The sequence below is a fragment of the Gobius niger genome (assembly GCF_951799975.1).
Source record: "Gobius niger genome assembly, chromosome: 18".
NCBI lineage: Eukaryota > Metazoa > Chordata > Actinopteri > Gobiiformes > Gobiidae > Gobius > Gobius niger.
The window spans coordinates 25164063-25180812 of record NC_136869.1 but is presented as its reverse complement, the minus strand read 5'-3'; the positions used below and the strand labels follow the sequence as shown (position 1 = coordinate 25180812).

The 16750-nt window shown below is 41.6% G+C and overlaps 1 protein-coding gene across 1 annotated transcript; it reads left to right on the top strand.

The window, feature by feature from the left end:
- Nucleotides 1-854: 854 nt before the first annotated feature.
- Nucleotides 855-4488, top strand: LOC306977584 (inositol monophosphatase 1-like). Its single transcript, XM_079575978.1, has 8 exons — nucleotides 855-936; nucleotides 1018-1157; nucleotides 2319-2423; nucleotides 2494-2539; nucleotides 2616-2724; nucleotides 3125-3233; nucleotides 4018-4169; nucleotides 4254-4488. The coding sequence occupies exons 1-8, from the start codon at nucleotides 874-876 to the stop codon at nucleotides 4370-4372; spliced, it is 843 nt and encodes a 280-aa protein (XP_079432104.1). The 5' UTR covers nucleotides 855-873; the 3' UTR covers nucleotides 4373-4488.
- The last annotated feature ends 12262 nt before the right edge of the window (nucleotides 4489-16750 follow it).

Sequence of the window (16750 nt, the reverse complement as noted above, 5' to 3'; positions counted from 1 at the left end):
ATTTGGACTAGACTGTCATTTATATTGTTTGTAGCCTTTTTTTAAATGAGTTTTGCTTTATGGCATGACCAGGGCTAAGCACTATTAAGATACTGTGGTCTTTTGTTTTGATTGTTTTTAGGGCACTGCTGGTGCCAAAAAAAATAAGTATCAAAAGCAGGTGCCAAAAAAATCTTCAATCTTTAGATCCAAGTTTTAGCACTGTTGGTCCCGGGACAGCATTAAAGGAAGTGTTACAGCTCAAATTATTTTTTCCCCTTTTCTGCCCAATAATTGGTCCCTATTATATATTTTTTGCCCTTTTTTTTTTTTTTGTGCCAAATTTTGTTTATATTTTGCCCCAATTATTTTGTATTCATTACTACGTTAATCCTTTTCCCATTTTTCACACATTTCTTGACATTGGAGACAAAATATTTAAAGGCACACTGTGTAATATTTTGGACTATATTGTTGCCATCAATGCAAACATGCTCCTACTGAGCAGCTCGACACAGAAAAACTATTTTTTGCAGTGTGTAATCAAAGAAAGGGTTTGAATTGACAAATGTTTTGAATCTTAAATTTAGTCGCATCTCCATGGAGACGAGCTGGAGACGTTAGTCAGGTCTTAGGGCTGAGCCGCTCACAGCAAAGGTGCTTGTTTGTACATTTTTAAATTTTTCAATGAAAAACATTGGTCATAAAATAAATGCCCATCGACAAACTCTGGCGCGGTGTGGCTTTAAGTGTTGGAAAGAGTTTTGCTCGGGTTTCAGTCTGGAAAAGTTCTGCAATAGTATCCTGCCCTATGCATGACTCGAACATGTCCCTATACTGTGTGTGTGATTTTTTTTTTTTCTCAAATCCAGGTTGTCTACAGAAGATAAAGAAATGGCCGACCCGTGGATCGATGCGTACAACTTTGCCATTGAAATCGCAAAGAAGGCTGGAGCGGTAAGTCCCAGGACATGCACTGATGATCGATATCGCTGAGAGCTTAATGAGTGAAAGGATTTGTGTGTGTTGTTGTTTTAGGAAATCCGAAAGGCCTCAGTAGATGAAATTAAAATCTCCACTAAGAGCTCGACTGTGGACCTGGTGACCGCCACGGACGTCCGGGTGGAGAAGATCATCATCGATGGGCTGAAGGAGAAGTTTGGGCAAAATGTGTATTGGTGAGTACAGGACGAGTGCCTGGGATGGGTCGGACATAGGAGTCCATGTTTTGGACTATAAGACGAGTAGTTAAAGGTAATGGCTGAATGTACAACTAACTGAACAAGCCAGTCCTTGTTTGAAAGTGTCGACTGAAGCTCTGTGGACGTTTGAAGATTTAGGCCATAGGCTCTGGGCATGGAATGTTTTTGACCAACTTCCTGTTGGCAAGTGTAGGATAAAGACTACTTCCTGTCTACAATGTGGATAAATAAAATGTAACAGAAAAGTTAAATAAACGTCAAGCTGAGTGTGTTTCATAAGAGTTCAGATGGTGGTGTTATTTGTTTAAACTGCTACAGTTACAGACTCCGTTTTATTTAACCAGGATAGTCCCACTGGGATTAAGAGTCATTTTCAGGGGAGTAGGCCAGGATGGTTTTTAGTGGTTTGTGAATAAATCAACATTACAGTGGTTAACAATACAAACTAGGAAAACGTACTACTAAAAAAAAAAAAGAAAAAAAAAAGGCATTTCTCATGTTTGTTCCATCAACTTGTCCCACAAGTAACTCTAGAGTATAGTAGTAGTATTTACTCTGCTCATCTACCATACTCACCGGGCTGTATTTACTGAGAAGTCCAGATTCAATTCACTTTTTTTCACTATTTTCCTGCCTCAATATGTTGAATATCATATTATTGAAGGCCATTTAATGCCAACTCTATAAAGCATCAATAAAACCAGATAAATAGCTTAGGCAGAGATGAAAAAAACAGACAATTTAAATATACAATTCTATCGTTTTTGTTTGGTTTTGGTCGAGACAAGCAAATACAAATTCAGTTTTACATTAAATAATATTTTTTGCAGAAAATTGCTAACAGGGGAAACATTTACATGGAAAAAGAATATGATTTAATGTGATTAGTATTACTGTTATAATATAGGTTGTATAGAAAAGGCTGAGGCGCTCTTCATCAGAATTACTTCATCACTAACTCTGATAAAGACCTTGAGTCGAAACGCGTCAATAAATTCACGCAAATTCAGAGTGCCTGAAGAGCACCTGTTTTTCTTCAACAACATTTCTACTTTCCTACACCACCTTGACAGTTTTGATCCAGTGCAGCGCTCTCTACCTCTCTATTATAATAATATATTTGATGGTTTCGTGCAGTTTCATTGGCGAGGAGTCCGTCTCGAAGAAGGGCGCCTGCATCCTGACCGACGAGCCCACGTGGATCATCGACCCGGTGGACGGGACCACCAACTTCGTGCACGGGTAAAGCATCACAGTTCTCAGTTTTTTCTGATCGGTGATACAGTCGTGCTGATCGATGCTTGTTCCACAGATTCCCGTTTGTGGCCGTGTCCATTGCCTTCGTGGTTAAGAAAGAGGTAAGGCCAAACCAAAGTCTGGAACTGAGGCAGACTTTCAATGTGGACCCGTAAACGTTGGCTTTTGTCTCTGCAGCTGGAGTTCGGAGTGGTGTACAGCTGTTTCGAGGACAAGTTGTACAAAGGCAGAAAGGGACAGGGGGCGTACTGTGACGAAGAGTCCATCCAAGTATCTGATAACAAAGGTAATGCCCACGTTTTACGATACTCTATCTTTTTGCAAAAAATATGCAGGTTTGGGGGAAGTGGGCTGGTCCCTCTACAGAAAGCATTGAATAACTTGACCCTCTATTGACCAGAAAAGTTAAATTGTCCGAAACGTGTCCATTCCGGGTTTGTTGTTCGATTCCCATGAACGTTGTGACCTTGGGCAAGAGTCCTTAGCCAAACTGAGCTGCAAAAGATGACATCTGCCATTAAAGGACTTGCCATGGTCCCAACTGGAGAGTCTGAACAGAGACTTCATGGAAGCTCGGGGACTTTTAAGCTTTTACAGAAGTCTCTATGAAATCGTTGCTGTAAATTGTAATTGTAGTGCTCGGTATACACTAAATAGTAACCCTGTACTTTCCTTTCCTTGTAAAGATATCAACAAGTCCGTCATCATTTCTGAGTTTGGGACCGACCGGACTCCATCCAAAGTGAAAAAGATCTGCTCCACGATGGAGAGGATCCTGAAGATCCCAGTGCACGGGTAAACGCTCATACGTCTGCTTCAGAACCTCCATCAATCACAGTCGATAAACATGGGAGAGATCCCTTTGAAACTTTGATTTCACAAATGCATCATTGATTAATCTAGTCTGTAAAATCCAGTTTCACTGTAAAAAGACAAATCTGGTACAGGGCCTTTAAGACAAGTAAGATCCAAAATCACTTTCGCAATGAGAATATGAATACAAACTCCCTTTCTGTGTTTTGTACCTCAAAATATTGGGGATTAGTTTATTCAATTGTACAATGACGAAACACTTGCTCAGTATTTAACAATATACTATAGTAGGAATAAGTTGGCATCTAATTATGTAGCATTTGTATCAACTTTGAACTTGCAGGAGAGTGTAAGTGACTCTGCAAGTGCTCCTAAACTCCTCGCTGTTAGAATGTGTTGGAAAGTTACCAAAGTGTTTGGACACAATAGAATTTACTGGCTCCCACTTTCAGGTGTAGGGCATTGAATATAGTTGATGCTAAACATGGGCTGGAAAACACAATGTCTTTTTTTTTGGAGATTAAAAGCTTTAAAAAAAAAAAAAAATGCTTCTGTATGAAAAGATTTGGTGTCCATCAGTACCAAATAAATAAAATATGACTCTGTATGACAAATGGCCCCACTCTCCCCTACTAAAAGAGGAATAAACTCCATTTAGTTTCACTATAATAGGGAAAATCAGGTATAGGGCCTTGAACATAGGGTAAAAAGAGGACTTGATGCTTGGTGCTTCAGTGTTTTAATCCTGTCCTCTCGTCCCGGGCAGGATCCGCGGCACGGGCACGGCCGCCACCAACATGTGCATGGTGGCGTGCGGCGCGGTCGAGGCCTTCTTCGAGATCGGCATCCACTGCTGGGACGTGGCGGCCGGAGCGGTCATCGTCCAGGAGGCGGGGGGCGTGGTCTGCGACGTGAACGGTATGAATCAGCGCGATGACTTTTTTTAAGATTCCTGTGAAGTCCCTCCCCCTCTTTATTACAACGACCCGGTGTGTTTTTCAGGCGGACCGTTCGACCTCATGTCCAGAAGGATGATGTGTGCGAACCACGTCGACATCGCCAACCGCGTCATCAAAGAGATCGAGATTTTCCCGTCGGAAAGGGACGACGGTCAGGAGTAGAGGACTTCGAAAAGCATAGATGTACACTTTTTATATGCGTGGTAATAAAGTATTGTAATATAATGGTGGTGTAATGACTCTTTGGATGTAAATGAATAATCAGATGTGCAAATATAGATCCAACTAAGTCTTGATCATTTTCTGTAGCCACGTTAATTCACACACACCTTAAACTTCAGTCTATTTATTACCTTCAGCTGGAAGAGTAATCGGCTCGGCTACAGCGGCATCTGGTGGTCTGGACCCATAATTACAGAATCGACTTATCCAATAATTAACAAACGATCCATTTTTGCGCTCAATATTTACAGACTGGCATTTTTTTTTGGTCTTTGTAAAATCTTGAACAGAAGTGACTTTAGAATAATTTTTTGTTTGTTTTTTAGACTTCATTGGTTGCACATGGAAAATAACATTGGTGAAAATATAAAACCGATACAAAAAAGGAAGAACAAACAAATGGAAAGAAAAATAAGTAAAAAAGAGAAATAAAAAATAACAGTCACATACATTCTCACACACACAGGCATAGACAAAGGCTGATTCATGGGCTCTGGCTGCGATTCATTGTACATATGTATTAGATTAAGTTAGAGGCTGCAGAACACATTGTTTTAAGGCAGACAGGTATGGATTCCACTGGACGAGCAGGGTAAACTTAATTTTTTCAAGTTTTAGAAGAAAATTCATGAACCCACTGTTCATCCCACAAGGATCTTTCCATCTGAATAAAATAATTCGACTTTAGAATGGTATTAAGCACATTTAGAACATAGGTTTACTGTTATTTTCATGCTTTCAAGGGACTGTACGGAGTTTAAAAATGTTAAAACCAGGTATTTTCCTAGAATGAGCCCAGACAACTGCCTCTAAAATCCTGCCACTTAAAAAGGTGTTACTTCGGGTCCGAAGTGCCGTCATGCACAAGCTTAATATAGAAGCTGCAGTTACACGTATAACCTGAGGAGGCAGTAGTGAGTATAGAATGGCCAACTTGCATCGAACCTCTTTAAAGTTGAAAGTATTGTATCTTTATTGTCAAGATCGTTAAGACAAGCCTCTTATTAGTCATGGTGTGTAGGAACCGATAACATATCACATTATTGGCCTGATGAGATGAAAATTGTTCACAAATGTATAATAAATTCAGCCCATGTAACACATCAGAGTTTATTTTCAGAAACTAACATCATTTTGATGCTGTTTCCTCTAAATTGTTATAGACCCGTTATTCTGTGGGGTTTTCCTCAGCTTTTGTATTTTACTCTTTCATTATTTCACTTCCAGTTACTTGTATCTCACAGGCCTTTTCCTGTAAGTGTAAAGCAGGTTCTTATGACGGAAAGGTCGCTGGTTCGAGTCCCTGTTCCGATAAGTGCACAGTTTGGCAGCCTACCCAGGGCAGCTGTGGCTTCAAAAGTCGTCTGCAACAGAAAGGGAGAGGTTTTGTCAAGAGAATAAGCATATTGATTTTTATAGTCTTTATCCTCTCATTGCACCAAACTGTTTCAGTCGGTGGTGGAAGAAATCTCAGATACAGGAACTGACTGTCAGCCCCGTCACCCACCAACCGCTCACTCTGACATGCGAGGGGGGGGAGTGCCTTGCCCAAGGACACAGCAACGTCATGCACCTGTGGGAGGAGGGGTTGGAACGGGCGACCCTTTACCATCCGGGCTACTGTCATGGTCAGATGCAAATGAGCTGCGACAAGTTAAAGATAGTGAAAAGCTGATGAAAGAGCAGCACATTACAGTAACGTAATAATTATTACATCATCGCCGGTGAATCGATGTTACGTTATTTGTTCCTACAGTGGCACAAACACGTTTTTCAAAGCATAATAATCAGTCCCATCGTGATTTTAGATGAAATAAAAAAGTGTGCCTTTTATCGATCTTAGATATTGTGACTTATTAGTCTTTTGAGCGGCTTTTGAACGGATCCCAAAGACTCGGCTCCCAGTAAAGGAGCCTCGAATCCCATCACTAACTATGAGAATAGAGCCAAGTGAAAGCCGACACTAACACGTATAATATAACGTTCTCATGAAGCTTCCATAGTCAGACACATGACAATCCATTAATCGTTGTAGAATCGGTTAAACTATTTTGTGGGACTGGAGATCACCGTTCTGACTGCTCACAATGGGACATACCGGACACGACCGCGCTGTGGGCCTGAACTGACGGCGAGACCAGGCGGTGGCAGCCGAGGGCGGAGAATCAAGGCAGACAGAGAACAGAGGAGCCTCAGATCACGCAGCATCAGAAGCATGAATCTCACGTTTGTTCGAAGGAGCTTGTGACTAAAACTTGTGTAAAAGTTTGTGAAGACTTTTGTGCTTCTCCCACACACCACAGACATACGCCTCCTCATCAGAGCAAAGAGTCTGCTCCTATAGTTTACATTTTAGGACGGGAATGGAGTATAAACGACCCAATCATCTGTCAGACCGCACTTCGTTTCCCATCATCCATTTGTCCTTTGTGGTTCAGGTGGGCGGGCCCAGGCACTGCAGCCGCTTCACTCTCATGAGAGACCAGGACCATCACTCAGAGCGTCCGAGCAAGGCGGTGGCATCTGACCTGCACCAGGTGGAGCGGATCCTCGGTGATGCAACCACCAGATGTGGATTTGGAAGCCTGTGGGCCTGATCTTGTGTCTCAAAACGCAGACAATAGCGTGACATTTTGCGCTGAGTCGGAGCGCACTTTGTGATCTTGCCACTCCAGACTTAGCACATCTAAGTGGGTGGAGACACACATTATCCTCCAACCAGATCGACTCCGTGGTCGGGAGAGTGGTTGTGGGGGAGTGGGGGGTGAACATGTGCTTTTGTTTTGTTTCGCGTTCATGCCAAGCGCGGGCCGATCTGCACCACAGCGGACGCTGTAGTTCTTTTTGTTTAGCTCACAATGGGGTAAATAAAGTTTTTAGTTTGACCTGTGAGAGCCTAAGGCTCAAGAAAGAACACAAGGCAGTGCAATGTAAACGAGGAGTGAATGTCAGCGGTGTTCCCATCAGTGTCACCTCCTCTTGTGACGCTCACTCACAAGTGGTGGAGGCGAATGGCACAAATCCACCTTATTCTGGAAGTTCATGTGGGCGCCACCATGAATTGTGCCCGCCCCTTTTCTCCTATCGGTTAACATGGGACTGGACTGGAGAAGTCCACATAAAATCAGTTTCTACACGAAGACAAAGACATTTTTCGGCCGTGCTCAGAAACGGTGCAGTGTTGACATGTTGGTGCAAATGAATATTGGCCATTTTACACAAATCAATCGACTAAACACTATTTTAGCGAGAATATTTTCCCTCGTTCTCCGTTTAAATGAACGGGTTTTGCGCTCGACCGGAAGTGCCGAGACAAGGTAAAAAGAGGCAAAAGTGGGCGGAATAAGGTGAATAACTCTGCGACCTGGAGAATAATTCGAGAACTAAAGGATGAGTCGCTGGAACACAGACAGAGCAGCTTCTGTCGAGCACCGATTGGAGGAGCAGAGAGTGGAAGAACTTCACCAGAGTAAACGGGGCCAGTCAGCGGTGAGTGACCGACTAAATATTTGTTTTCATGTTGGTAAGTTTGTTGTTCTCTTTGCTTTTTCACTGTATTTCTGTACAGATGTCCTGATGTTTTCCCCCTCACCTTGGCACATTGCCCGTTACCTTCAGCGCTCGATACGTGAGTCGACGGCTCGTTTAGCTCATGCCTGCGTGACTTCAGGTGCATCACGTGCTCTGCTGTCACAGAACAGAAGTGATAAACTCCTGGATAAACCATGTGCCAATGCTGCTGTTTGACACTTGCCTCCTAATGACTCACAGTGTTCCATTTTGGTAACACTTTATTTTTGGGCTCTGTAACAACGTGCAATATGGGATAGATACACAATGGAATAGTTTGTATTTGTAGTTTGTAGGTACATAATGTAATAAGATATAACCCTAACCCTAACCTGCAGGCCTAACCCTAAGGGTCTTGTGTCCTATTACATCATGTACCTACACCGTACTAATACAAGTTATTTCATTGTGTATCTACCCAATAGGTACAAGTTACTACAGATTGTTACAGAGAAACATTACATTGTACTAAATTTTGTTTGGTAGTTAAGTTCATCTGGGGGCAATACAAGTGTTAATGTGATGATTGGAGGGTCTTTCATCTCCCCCTGCTGTCTCTGGCCAGAAAACCACAATTGCAACTTGACTGCCACCGGGTCGGAGGCCCCAATACACACTAATGGAATCACGAAGATGACGCTAACAGGCTAACGGGCAAAGCTAACTGCGGGCTAGCGCCACTTAAACAGTATTTACAGCCAAGTTTGAGTGATTTTTTTTTTTTTTCATTGAGTAATTGGATGTACAATATCCCTCTGTCCCTTTATCTTTTCTGTCAGCGTAGTATTTACTCTCACGGACAATTAATGAGTAAAAAATGCAACATGCTACGACACCTGCAGTGGCGCTTATGGCCTCTAGGAGCATGAGTTACTTAGTTCTGCTTTAAACTACAAATTAAATGTGTTTTGTTTTGTTTTTATCAGCCTGGACAGCACTAAAGCTCAAAGTGAACAAAAGTGTGTTGGAATAACGATTACGATTGTGGTGGACTGTATTATCTGTAGGTGTGCGAACTGTATGGCAAAAGTGTGTCTTTGCAGTTCGAGAGGATGTGGAAGTACAATTTGATGGAGGAACTTCCTTTTCATCTCATTTTGATCCCTATTTTGTTGCTCTTTTGTTTTCATCTTGTTTCTTGGCGCTGTTTTCCAAAAAAAAAAAGCTGTGATTTGGGTATCGCCAAACTGGACAAAATCCCCTCTGTTAAGAAGTGAATGTATTTTTACATTTTTCACATCAGCAGTATCCGAGCGGTCCGCCTCCTCCTGCTGCAGGTGACAGCGTGAGTCTCCCTCTCCAAGCGTGGCCCGTCCCGCCTGTGTGACTGACTGTAATTGTCTGATACAGCAGTCAGATTCCCATTAGCGGCAACGCTCCCGTCAAGCGCCTATGATTTACTCGCACTTACCATTAGCCCAGCGCTTAAGTCACTTCATTTCCCCATCCGGCCTGTTTGCATTACCGGCGGCGTCCTCCTCCCATCGCCCACTAGAGGTCAGTGATGCTCAACGGTTAGGGGGGGCTGGTTAATGCTGGTTAAAATGACCACAAACAGCAAGGAGATTTGAGGATTTGTTTTGTCACTGTGAAATGTTCAATGCCATTTCATTTCATCTTTTTTTACGTGCTAGTTTGTGTCCGTTCGGTGGGATTTGTGATCGTCTTTGAGCTTTAAATGGAAAGAGGAAGGAGGAAAGGGAGAAAAAAAAAGAGGCAAAAGAAAAGCTGCATGAAAACAGCACGACATCGGCACCCAAAGGAAACAAACATGGATGTGAACAACAGCAGGGGCCCGGGCCGCCGTTTGAACTGTAATTGCAATGCTGCCATAAAATAAGACCGCCGTTTTGCCGCCGCAGAGGCACACCGTTAAACATCTGCCGGGACTTAAAAAGGCTGTTGCTTTATGTCTTTAGGCAGAATGGATGGATTTATTCACATTCGGAGGTGGTCAGTGATTAAGTGGTTATACTCCAACAGTTTTATGGTTGAGAACTCATTGGAAAGATAAATATAACACTTTCAACTGCACTGCATTTCTATGAAGGTTCCAAAGTAAAAAGAAGTTAATTCATTCCAAAGATCTTTAATGCATCTCTAGATAGGACATGGCCATAGTGATACGTTGGCGATTGTGGCGGCCATCTTGTAATCAAATGGAAACGCCTCTTATTCTCTTCACACTGTGTCTATTTTGAGTTGTTTCGTGGTTCTTTGATAATTGTGTCTGACCCTACGTCAGATCTGGTTTTTCAAATGTTATTCCAGTTTTATTGGAGCCACAGACTCAAACGCTTAAAATCATTCACTTCTATTTATATCAAATATAATATTTGTTTACTGCTTTAAAGCAGTATTTCTGTACTTTTTACCACATGACCAATATTTATTGAACATGGGACAGTGATACAGTGAGTGCTAACCACTGAGCCCTGGGAATGAATGAAGAAAACAATGCTAATACAACTAAACACCAGGTGTAGGTTTAATCAGGTTTCCCTATACCACCGTGGCACAGCGGTTAGAGCTCGTGCTTTACAGTGAGAAGGTCCTGGGTTCGATTCCTGGACGGGGCCTTTCTGTGTCGAGTTTGCATGTTCTCCCCGTGTCTGCATCGGTTTAATCTGGTTCCCCTTCTAAAAACATGTACAATAGGCCAGAATGAATGGGTTGGTTGGTGGTCGGAGAGACTGATGGCACAGACTGGGAGCTTCCGTCAGTCTACCCCAGGGTAGCTGTGGCTACAATAGTAGCTTAACACAGTGGTTCTCAACCTTTTGGCATCGCGACCCCCATTTTAACAGTTAAAGGGTTCGTGACCCCCGCTCAGGTCACACCGTGAGAAATAGAAATAGTAGCCTACATAATTCTTAAAAAACAAGAAAGAAAAATGGCTAAAATGAAATTAATCAAATAACAAACAAATAATGGCACTCTGGTACAATAGCAAACACATGCTACAATAAAATATCACATTATATGCTAATGAAAATATGGCTATTTTATCTAAATGATCTGGCGACCCCCCAAATTTGTCTCGCGACCCCCTTGGGGGTCCCGACCTCCAGGCTGAGAACCACTGGCTGAACAAACCCTGAGTATGGAGTGAGTGAATAATGACCACAGTGCAGCACTTTAAGAAACTTGGTAACACAGGCTTGTAAAGTGCAAAACAAGTGTAAGCCATTATTATTATTATTATTTTTTAAAAATAGACGTTTTTAAAAAATGACCTGATCCTGTAATAAACCAATCGCAAACAATGAGTGCGTCTTACATTCTGCCACTGGGTCAATGAAAATGTTGCTCCTGGTTTTGCGTCTGTGGCATAGGGGTTAACCTCAAGTCACAAGATGGCCGCCACGTTTGCCACGTCATCGAGCGTCACATCTGATCTAGAATTAAATTAAATACCTTTAGTTTTATTCACTCTAAAAGCCTAATAATGCACTTCTCCAGAACAGTAGGTGGCGCTGTGCAGATGTTCTGTCAAATGCCACCAACTCACAATTTTTCTTATATAGTGGAATAAAAAGTGTTTTGTCCTTCTGTATGTTCTAAACGTGGATATTTCTGCGGAAAAAAGACCTTTATGCAATGTTTATATTATTACTGATTGTGAACTAGTTTCCATTTTTGTGAGGTATCGCTCCATGAAAGTTGTGACGCATGCTTATAAACTCGTCCCAGTGAAGAACGAGGGCAGCATGAAAGTTAGCAAAACATTTGGACCCACACCACATTTCCACACAAATCCATTAAAGCAGTACTAATTAACTTGTTTACCTTAATAAATCCTTTCCTTAATCCTTCCGGGGGTAATACAAGTGTTAATAGGATGATTGGGGGGTCTTTCATCTCCCCCTGGTGTCTCTGGCCAGAAATGGAATGAAAAGGGAATCACAAAGAAGAAGCTAACAGGCTAACGGGAAAAGCTAGCTGCGGGCTTGCACCACTTAAACAATATTTACAGCCAAGTTTGAGTGAAAAAACGTATCTCCATTGTGTTATTGGATGTTAAATATCCCTCTCTCCTTTTGTCTTTTCTGTCAGCGTAGTATTTACTCTCACGGACAATAAATCGGTAAAAAAACGCAACATGCTACGACACCTGCAGTGGTGCTTATGGCCTCAAGGGGCACGAGTTATTTAGTACTGCTTCAAGTAATCAAATATGAAATTACTTATTACTTGTGCGTAGAAAAAGAGGGTTATACATCCGGATAAAAATATCATGAGAGTTTTAAATGTGATTCTGCAGCACGTACACCACAGCACCTTAGAGTTTCCATTGTGCCTTACAGTCGACGCTGTAAAACAAGCAATATTTTATCCAATGGACATTTGTTACAACCATCAGTGAGTTATTTTCCGAACGCTTCAGTGAAATTAAGAATGTGAGACCACAATGACATAACGTTAGCACAGACCTCACCCTCTTTCGGCGATGAAAAAAGAGTGATGTCCCTGTTTACTTATAAAATGCACTTTTCCATTCAATTACTTTAATGGTGTTGATAAATAAATCAGCTGGGCCTCCCCCATTAACAGTGTCAGACATACATGTTGAATAGTGGCCTGTACTCCTCTCCCAGATGTGTCGTGTGAGGAGCTAGCAAACAAAAAGAGCGCTAGTTTGGCTAAATATCACAGAAACTAGTAATACTAACAGAGCTTTAACTACTCTTTGCTCTGCTAAGGCGAATGTAACCTCTTTCACTCGCTCGCTCTGCCGAGAGGTTTCCACAGACTTTTCTTGTCTGAGTGAAGCAACAGCACTTTGGAAGTAAACAGCTAACGGCTAGCGCTACACACCAGGGATCAGCTGTTTGCCTGTAGCCGCACACCTGATGTTTCCACCGCGCTGCGAGGACCAAACAAAACACAATTTAAGAGGGGGGAAAAAAGGCTTGCAGAGAGTGAGTGCCAAAAGGTGACAAAACAAAACAACTTGTCAATGTTTTTTTGTTTTTTTTTACCTAAAAAAGGATTTGGCTGCTTCATTTCACATCTAGCAAAACTACTTACCTTTAGCTATTTTAGTTTAGTTGAGCAGTTCACATTTCTAACTTACACATTTACACATTTATGCTTAATAGGAGTAGACTGAAGCAGGAAAGCTGTATAAAGCGGAGTAAATAAACATGCTTTGCCTTGTGAGAGCATCGTAATAAACACATGTATTTGACAGTGATACAATATGAGGACTGTATTCACAACAAATAAGAACTACTTTGAGTAAAAAAGTGTCCTCAAAGTGCATTTACATCAAGTGTTGGGTAAGTTACTTTGAAATTGTAATATATTCTATAATAGTAGTTACAGTTTCAAAAATGTAATATGTTTGTATGACATGTTACTGTAGGCAGTTGCACTATTCTGAGTTACTTTTGGCAAAAATATAAACTGAAAATAGTCATAATGCCACTGAGCAAAAGTGCAGTCAAAGATTTCCTCCTCCTTCCCCGCTCTCTTATGCTTTGACGACACTAAAGCAGTACTAAGTAACTCATGCCCCTAGAGGCCATAAGCGCAACTGCAGGTGTCGTAGCATGTTGCTATTTTTTAACTTGTTAATTGTCCGTGAGAGTAAACACTACGCTGACAGAAAAGACAAAGGGACAGAGGGATATTGTTCATCCATCTACACAACGGAGATCTTTTTTTTTCACTCAAACTTGGCTGTAAATACTGTTTAAAGTGACGTTAGCCCGCAGTTAGCTTTGCCCGTTAGCCTGTTAGCTTCTTCTTCGTGATTCTATTAGTGTGTATTGGGGCCTCCGGTCCAGTGACAGTCATGTTGCAAGTGTGGTTTTCTGGCCATAGACACCAGGGGGAGATGAAAGACTCCCCCAATCATCCCATTAACACTCGTATTACACCCACAGAGACTACGGAAAGGATTTATTAAGGTAAACTTACTTAGTACCAGGCTGAAAACAGTTCTTTTTACCGATGCTGATGTTTTTTATTGATTCTATTTGTTTTCTTGTATTTATGCAACTGTGAAGCACTTTGAATTGCCTTGTGTATGAATTGTGCTCTACAAATAAACTTGCCTTGCCTTGCCTTGCCTTGCCTTAGTACTGCTACACACAACTGCAGATCTTATTCACCAGTGTCCGACTTGATTTGGTGCTGCATTGTAACACCATAATGTTCCCCTGAGTTCACAAATAATGAATTTTTCCTCAGATAGTTAATGATATTCATCAATCTATTTTTTGTATCTACTTCTGTCTAAATATCATATTTATCTAAATGAATATTATTATCATATTAAAGCTGGGGTACCTGACTTTTTGTTGCTGTAGAGAAAATGTATGTAAATACTAATGTATTTATTTTTTAATTCAGTTTATGCAGGGCCCAGAGTGTCCACGAGTGTTCATCATCAGAGTAAGTGCAGTGGCCTCACCTTAGACAGCTCTGTGAGAACTCCAAAACTGTGCCATTGCTTTCCTTTAGGCGCGCTATTCACTGGAGCGGCACTACACGCCGAGTGAGGTCAGTACGGCACACTTTGAAAGGCTGTTTCAGGGCTAAAGTAGAGAAGTTTACCACACAACTTTACAACTTTTGTACGTTTTTTTTTATTTCAATGCTGTTCGTGCACGGCTTGGTCCTGTTGCCGGCTGCTTCCTGTAGCATTCTACGGGGAGTTAGCCATGTCTCAGGTTTGTAGCACCTCACCACATGGGACCTAATCCAACCATCGACAAGTTCTTTATTAACGGTGTTGAACTTATGGATAACAAATGTAGTAATAAAATAATAAGAGCATCAGTTAAAAATCCTTATCCTTATCCTAACTTATTAAACCAAAATGCAAAGCTTACTGGAATGCATTTTGCTATGACATAAAATGGAAGAAAAAAAATGGACTTTTATATTCCAATACTGTATAAATAACAAAACAAGAGAAACTCATTTTAAAATTCTCCAAAAATATTATCCGAGTAACCATCTCCAAATTTACAGATATCGACCCCAAATGCAGTTTTTGCCAATCAGGTCCTGAAAATATTATCCACCTATTCTTTACATGTTCCATAACTAATGCTTTCTGGAAAGAAGTTGCAACTTACTTATCACAAAAACTATCCACAATACTACAACACTATAACCACTTTAACATTTGAACCAAAAAATATTTGTTTCAACCAAGCAAACCGAAAAGTAGAAACAATTCCAGTCAAAACCAAATTTTAAAGTACTTTTGATCGAAATAAAGTACTACATGGACTCAATAAAAGATCTAACCAACAAAAAAGCACTAACATATGTAACATATACAAAAGAACTAATGTCTTAATCATAGTGTTCACGACCTGGGATGTGTCATGGCGTCGGGTGTAAAGCGGAGGCTGGAGCTGATTGGATTGGATTCACACACAGGGTCTTCACTTCTGGACACCTCTCAGAGAAAATGACTGGACGCTGATCAGTGTGTGCTGGCAGAGGAAACACTGGACTTTGGGACAGCTTCTGCCTCATGTGGATAATCCCATTCATGACTGAGATATTGATCAGACAGAAAATGCACCAGTCGATTTGATATGTGATTTACGGAGTGTTGTGATGTCACGTGAACGCATCCTACTGTTGTCTGTGTACTTTTATTTTATTATTATCTTTTTGTTTGTTTCTGTTTTTATTTTTCTCTCTTTTTCTTGTTGATAAATCAACAATTGAAATGATCTTGATGCCTCATGAAAAAAACGAAATGAAAAATATCATATGTACATACTCAACAAAACACATCAGCCTCTCTGGTGCTGTCCACAAATGGTTTACATCCCACACAGACAGGACGTTCATGGTAAGTGTGGATACCTGCTCCACTAAGGTCTAAAAAATTACATGTGGTGTGCCCCAGGGTTCGATTTTAGGCCCAGTGCTTTTTAACCTGTATATGCTCCCTCTTGGTGATGTCATCAGGAGACATGGAGTCAACTTTCACAGTTATGCTGATGATACACAGTTATACATCTCCATGTCTCCTGATGACACCAGGCCAATGGATGCACTTTTTAACTGTATTTTAGAATCAAATCCTGGATGGCAGAAAACTTTCTCCAGCTTAACCAGGACAAAACTGAAATGTTAATCATCGGCCCTGAGAGAGAAATTTTACCCAAACTACAGTCACATTAAGAATATCACAAAGATCGGTTTTTACCATCTAAAGAACATAGCCAGAGTCGCCCCATTCTCTCTCGGGCCAACACGGAGACGCTCATGCATGCTTTTATCACCAGTCGTATCGACTACTGTAATGCCCTGCTTTCTGGTCTTCCCAAAAAGAGGATCTCAGGTTTACAGCAGCTCGTGTCCTGACGAAGACCAGGAGGCGGGACCACATTACACCGGTTTGAGAATCGCTGCATTGGCCCCGTGTGTTTCAGGATCAATTTTAAAGTTCTTTTAATGGTTTTTAAATGTCTTAATGGTCTTGGTCCTTCTTATCTTTCAGAGCTGCTTTTACCTTATGAACCTTCACGGCCCCTTCGCTCCTCCGGCAGGGGTCTCCTAGTTATTCCTAAAGTCAACAAAAAGACTCAACATTACGGCCCTCGCCTCTGGAACCACCTGAGGAGGAGCTCAGGGCTGAGGACGAGCTCAGGGCTGAGGAGGAGCTCAGGGCTGAGGACGAGCTCAGGGCTGAGGAGGAGCTCAGGGCTGAGGAGGAGCTCAGGGTTGAGGAGGAGCTCAGGGCTGAGGAGGAGCTCAGGGCTGAGGAGG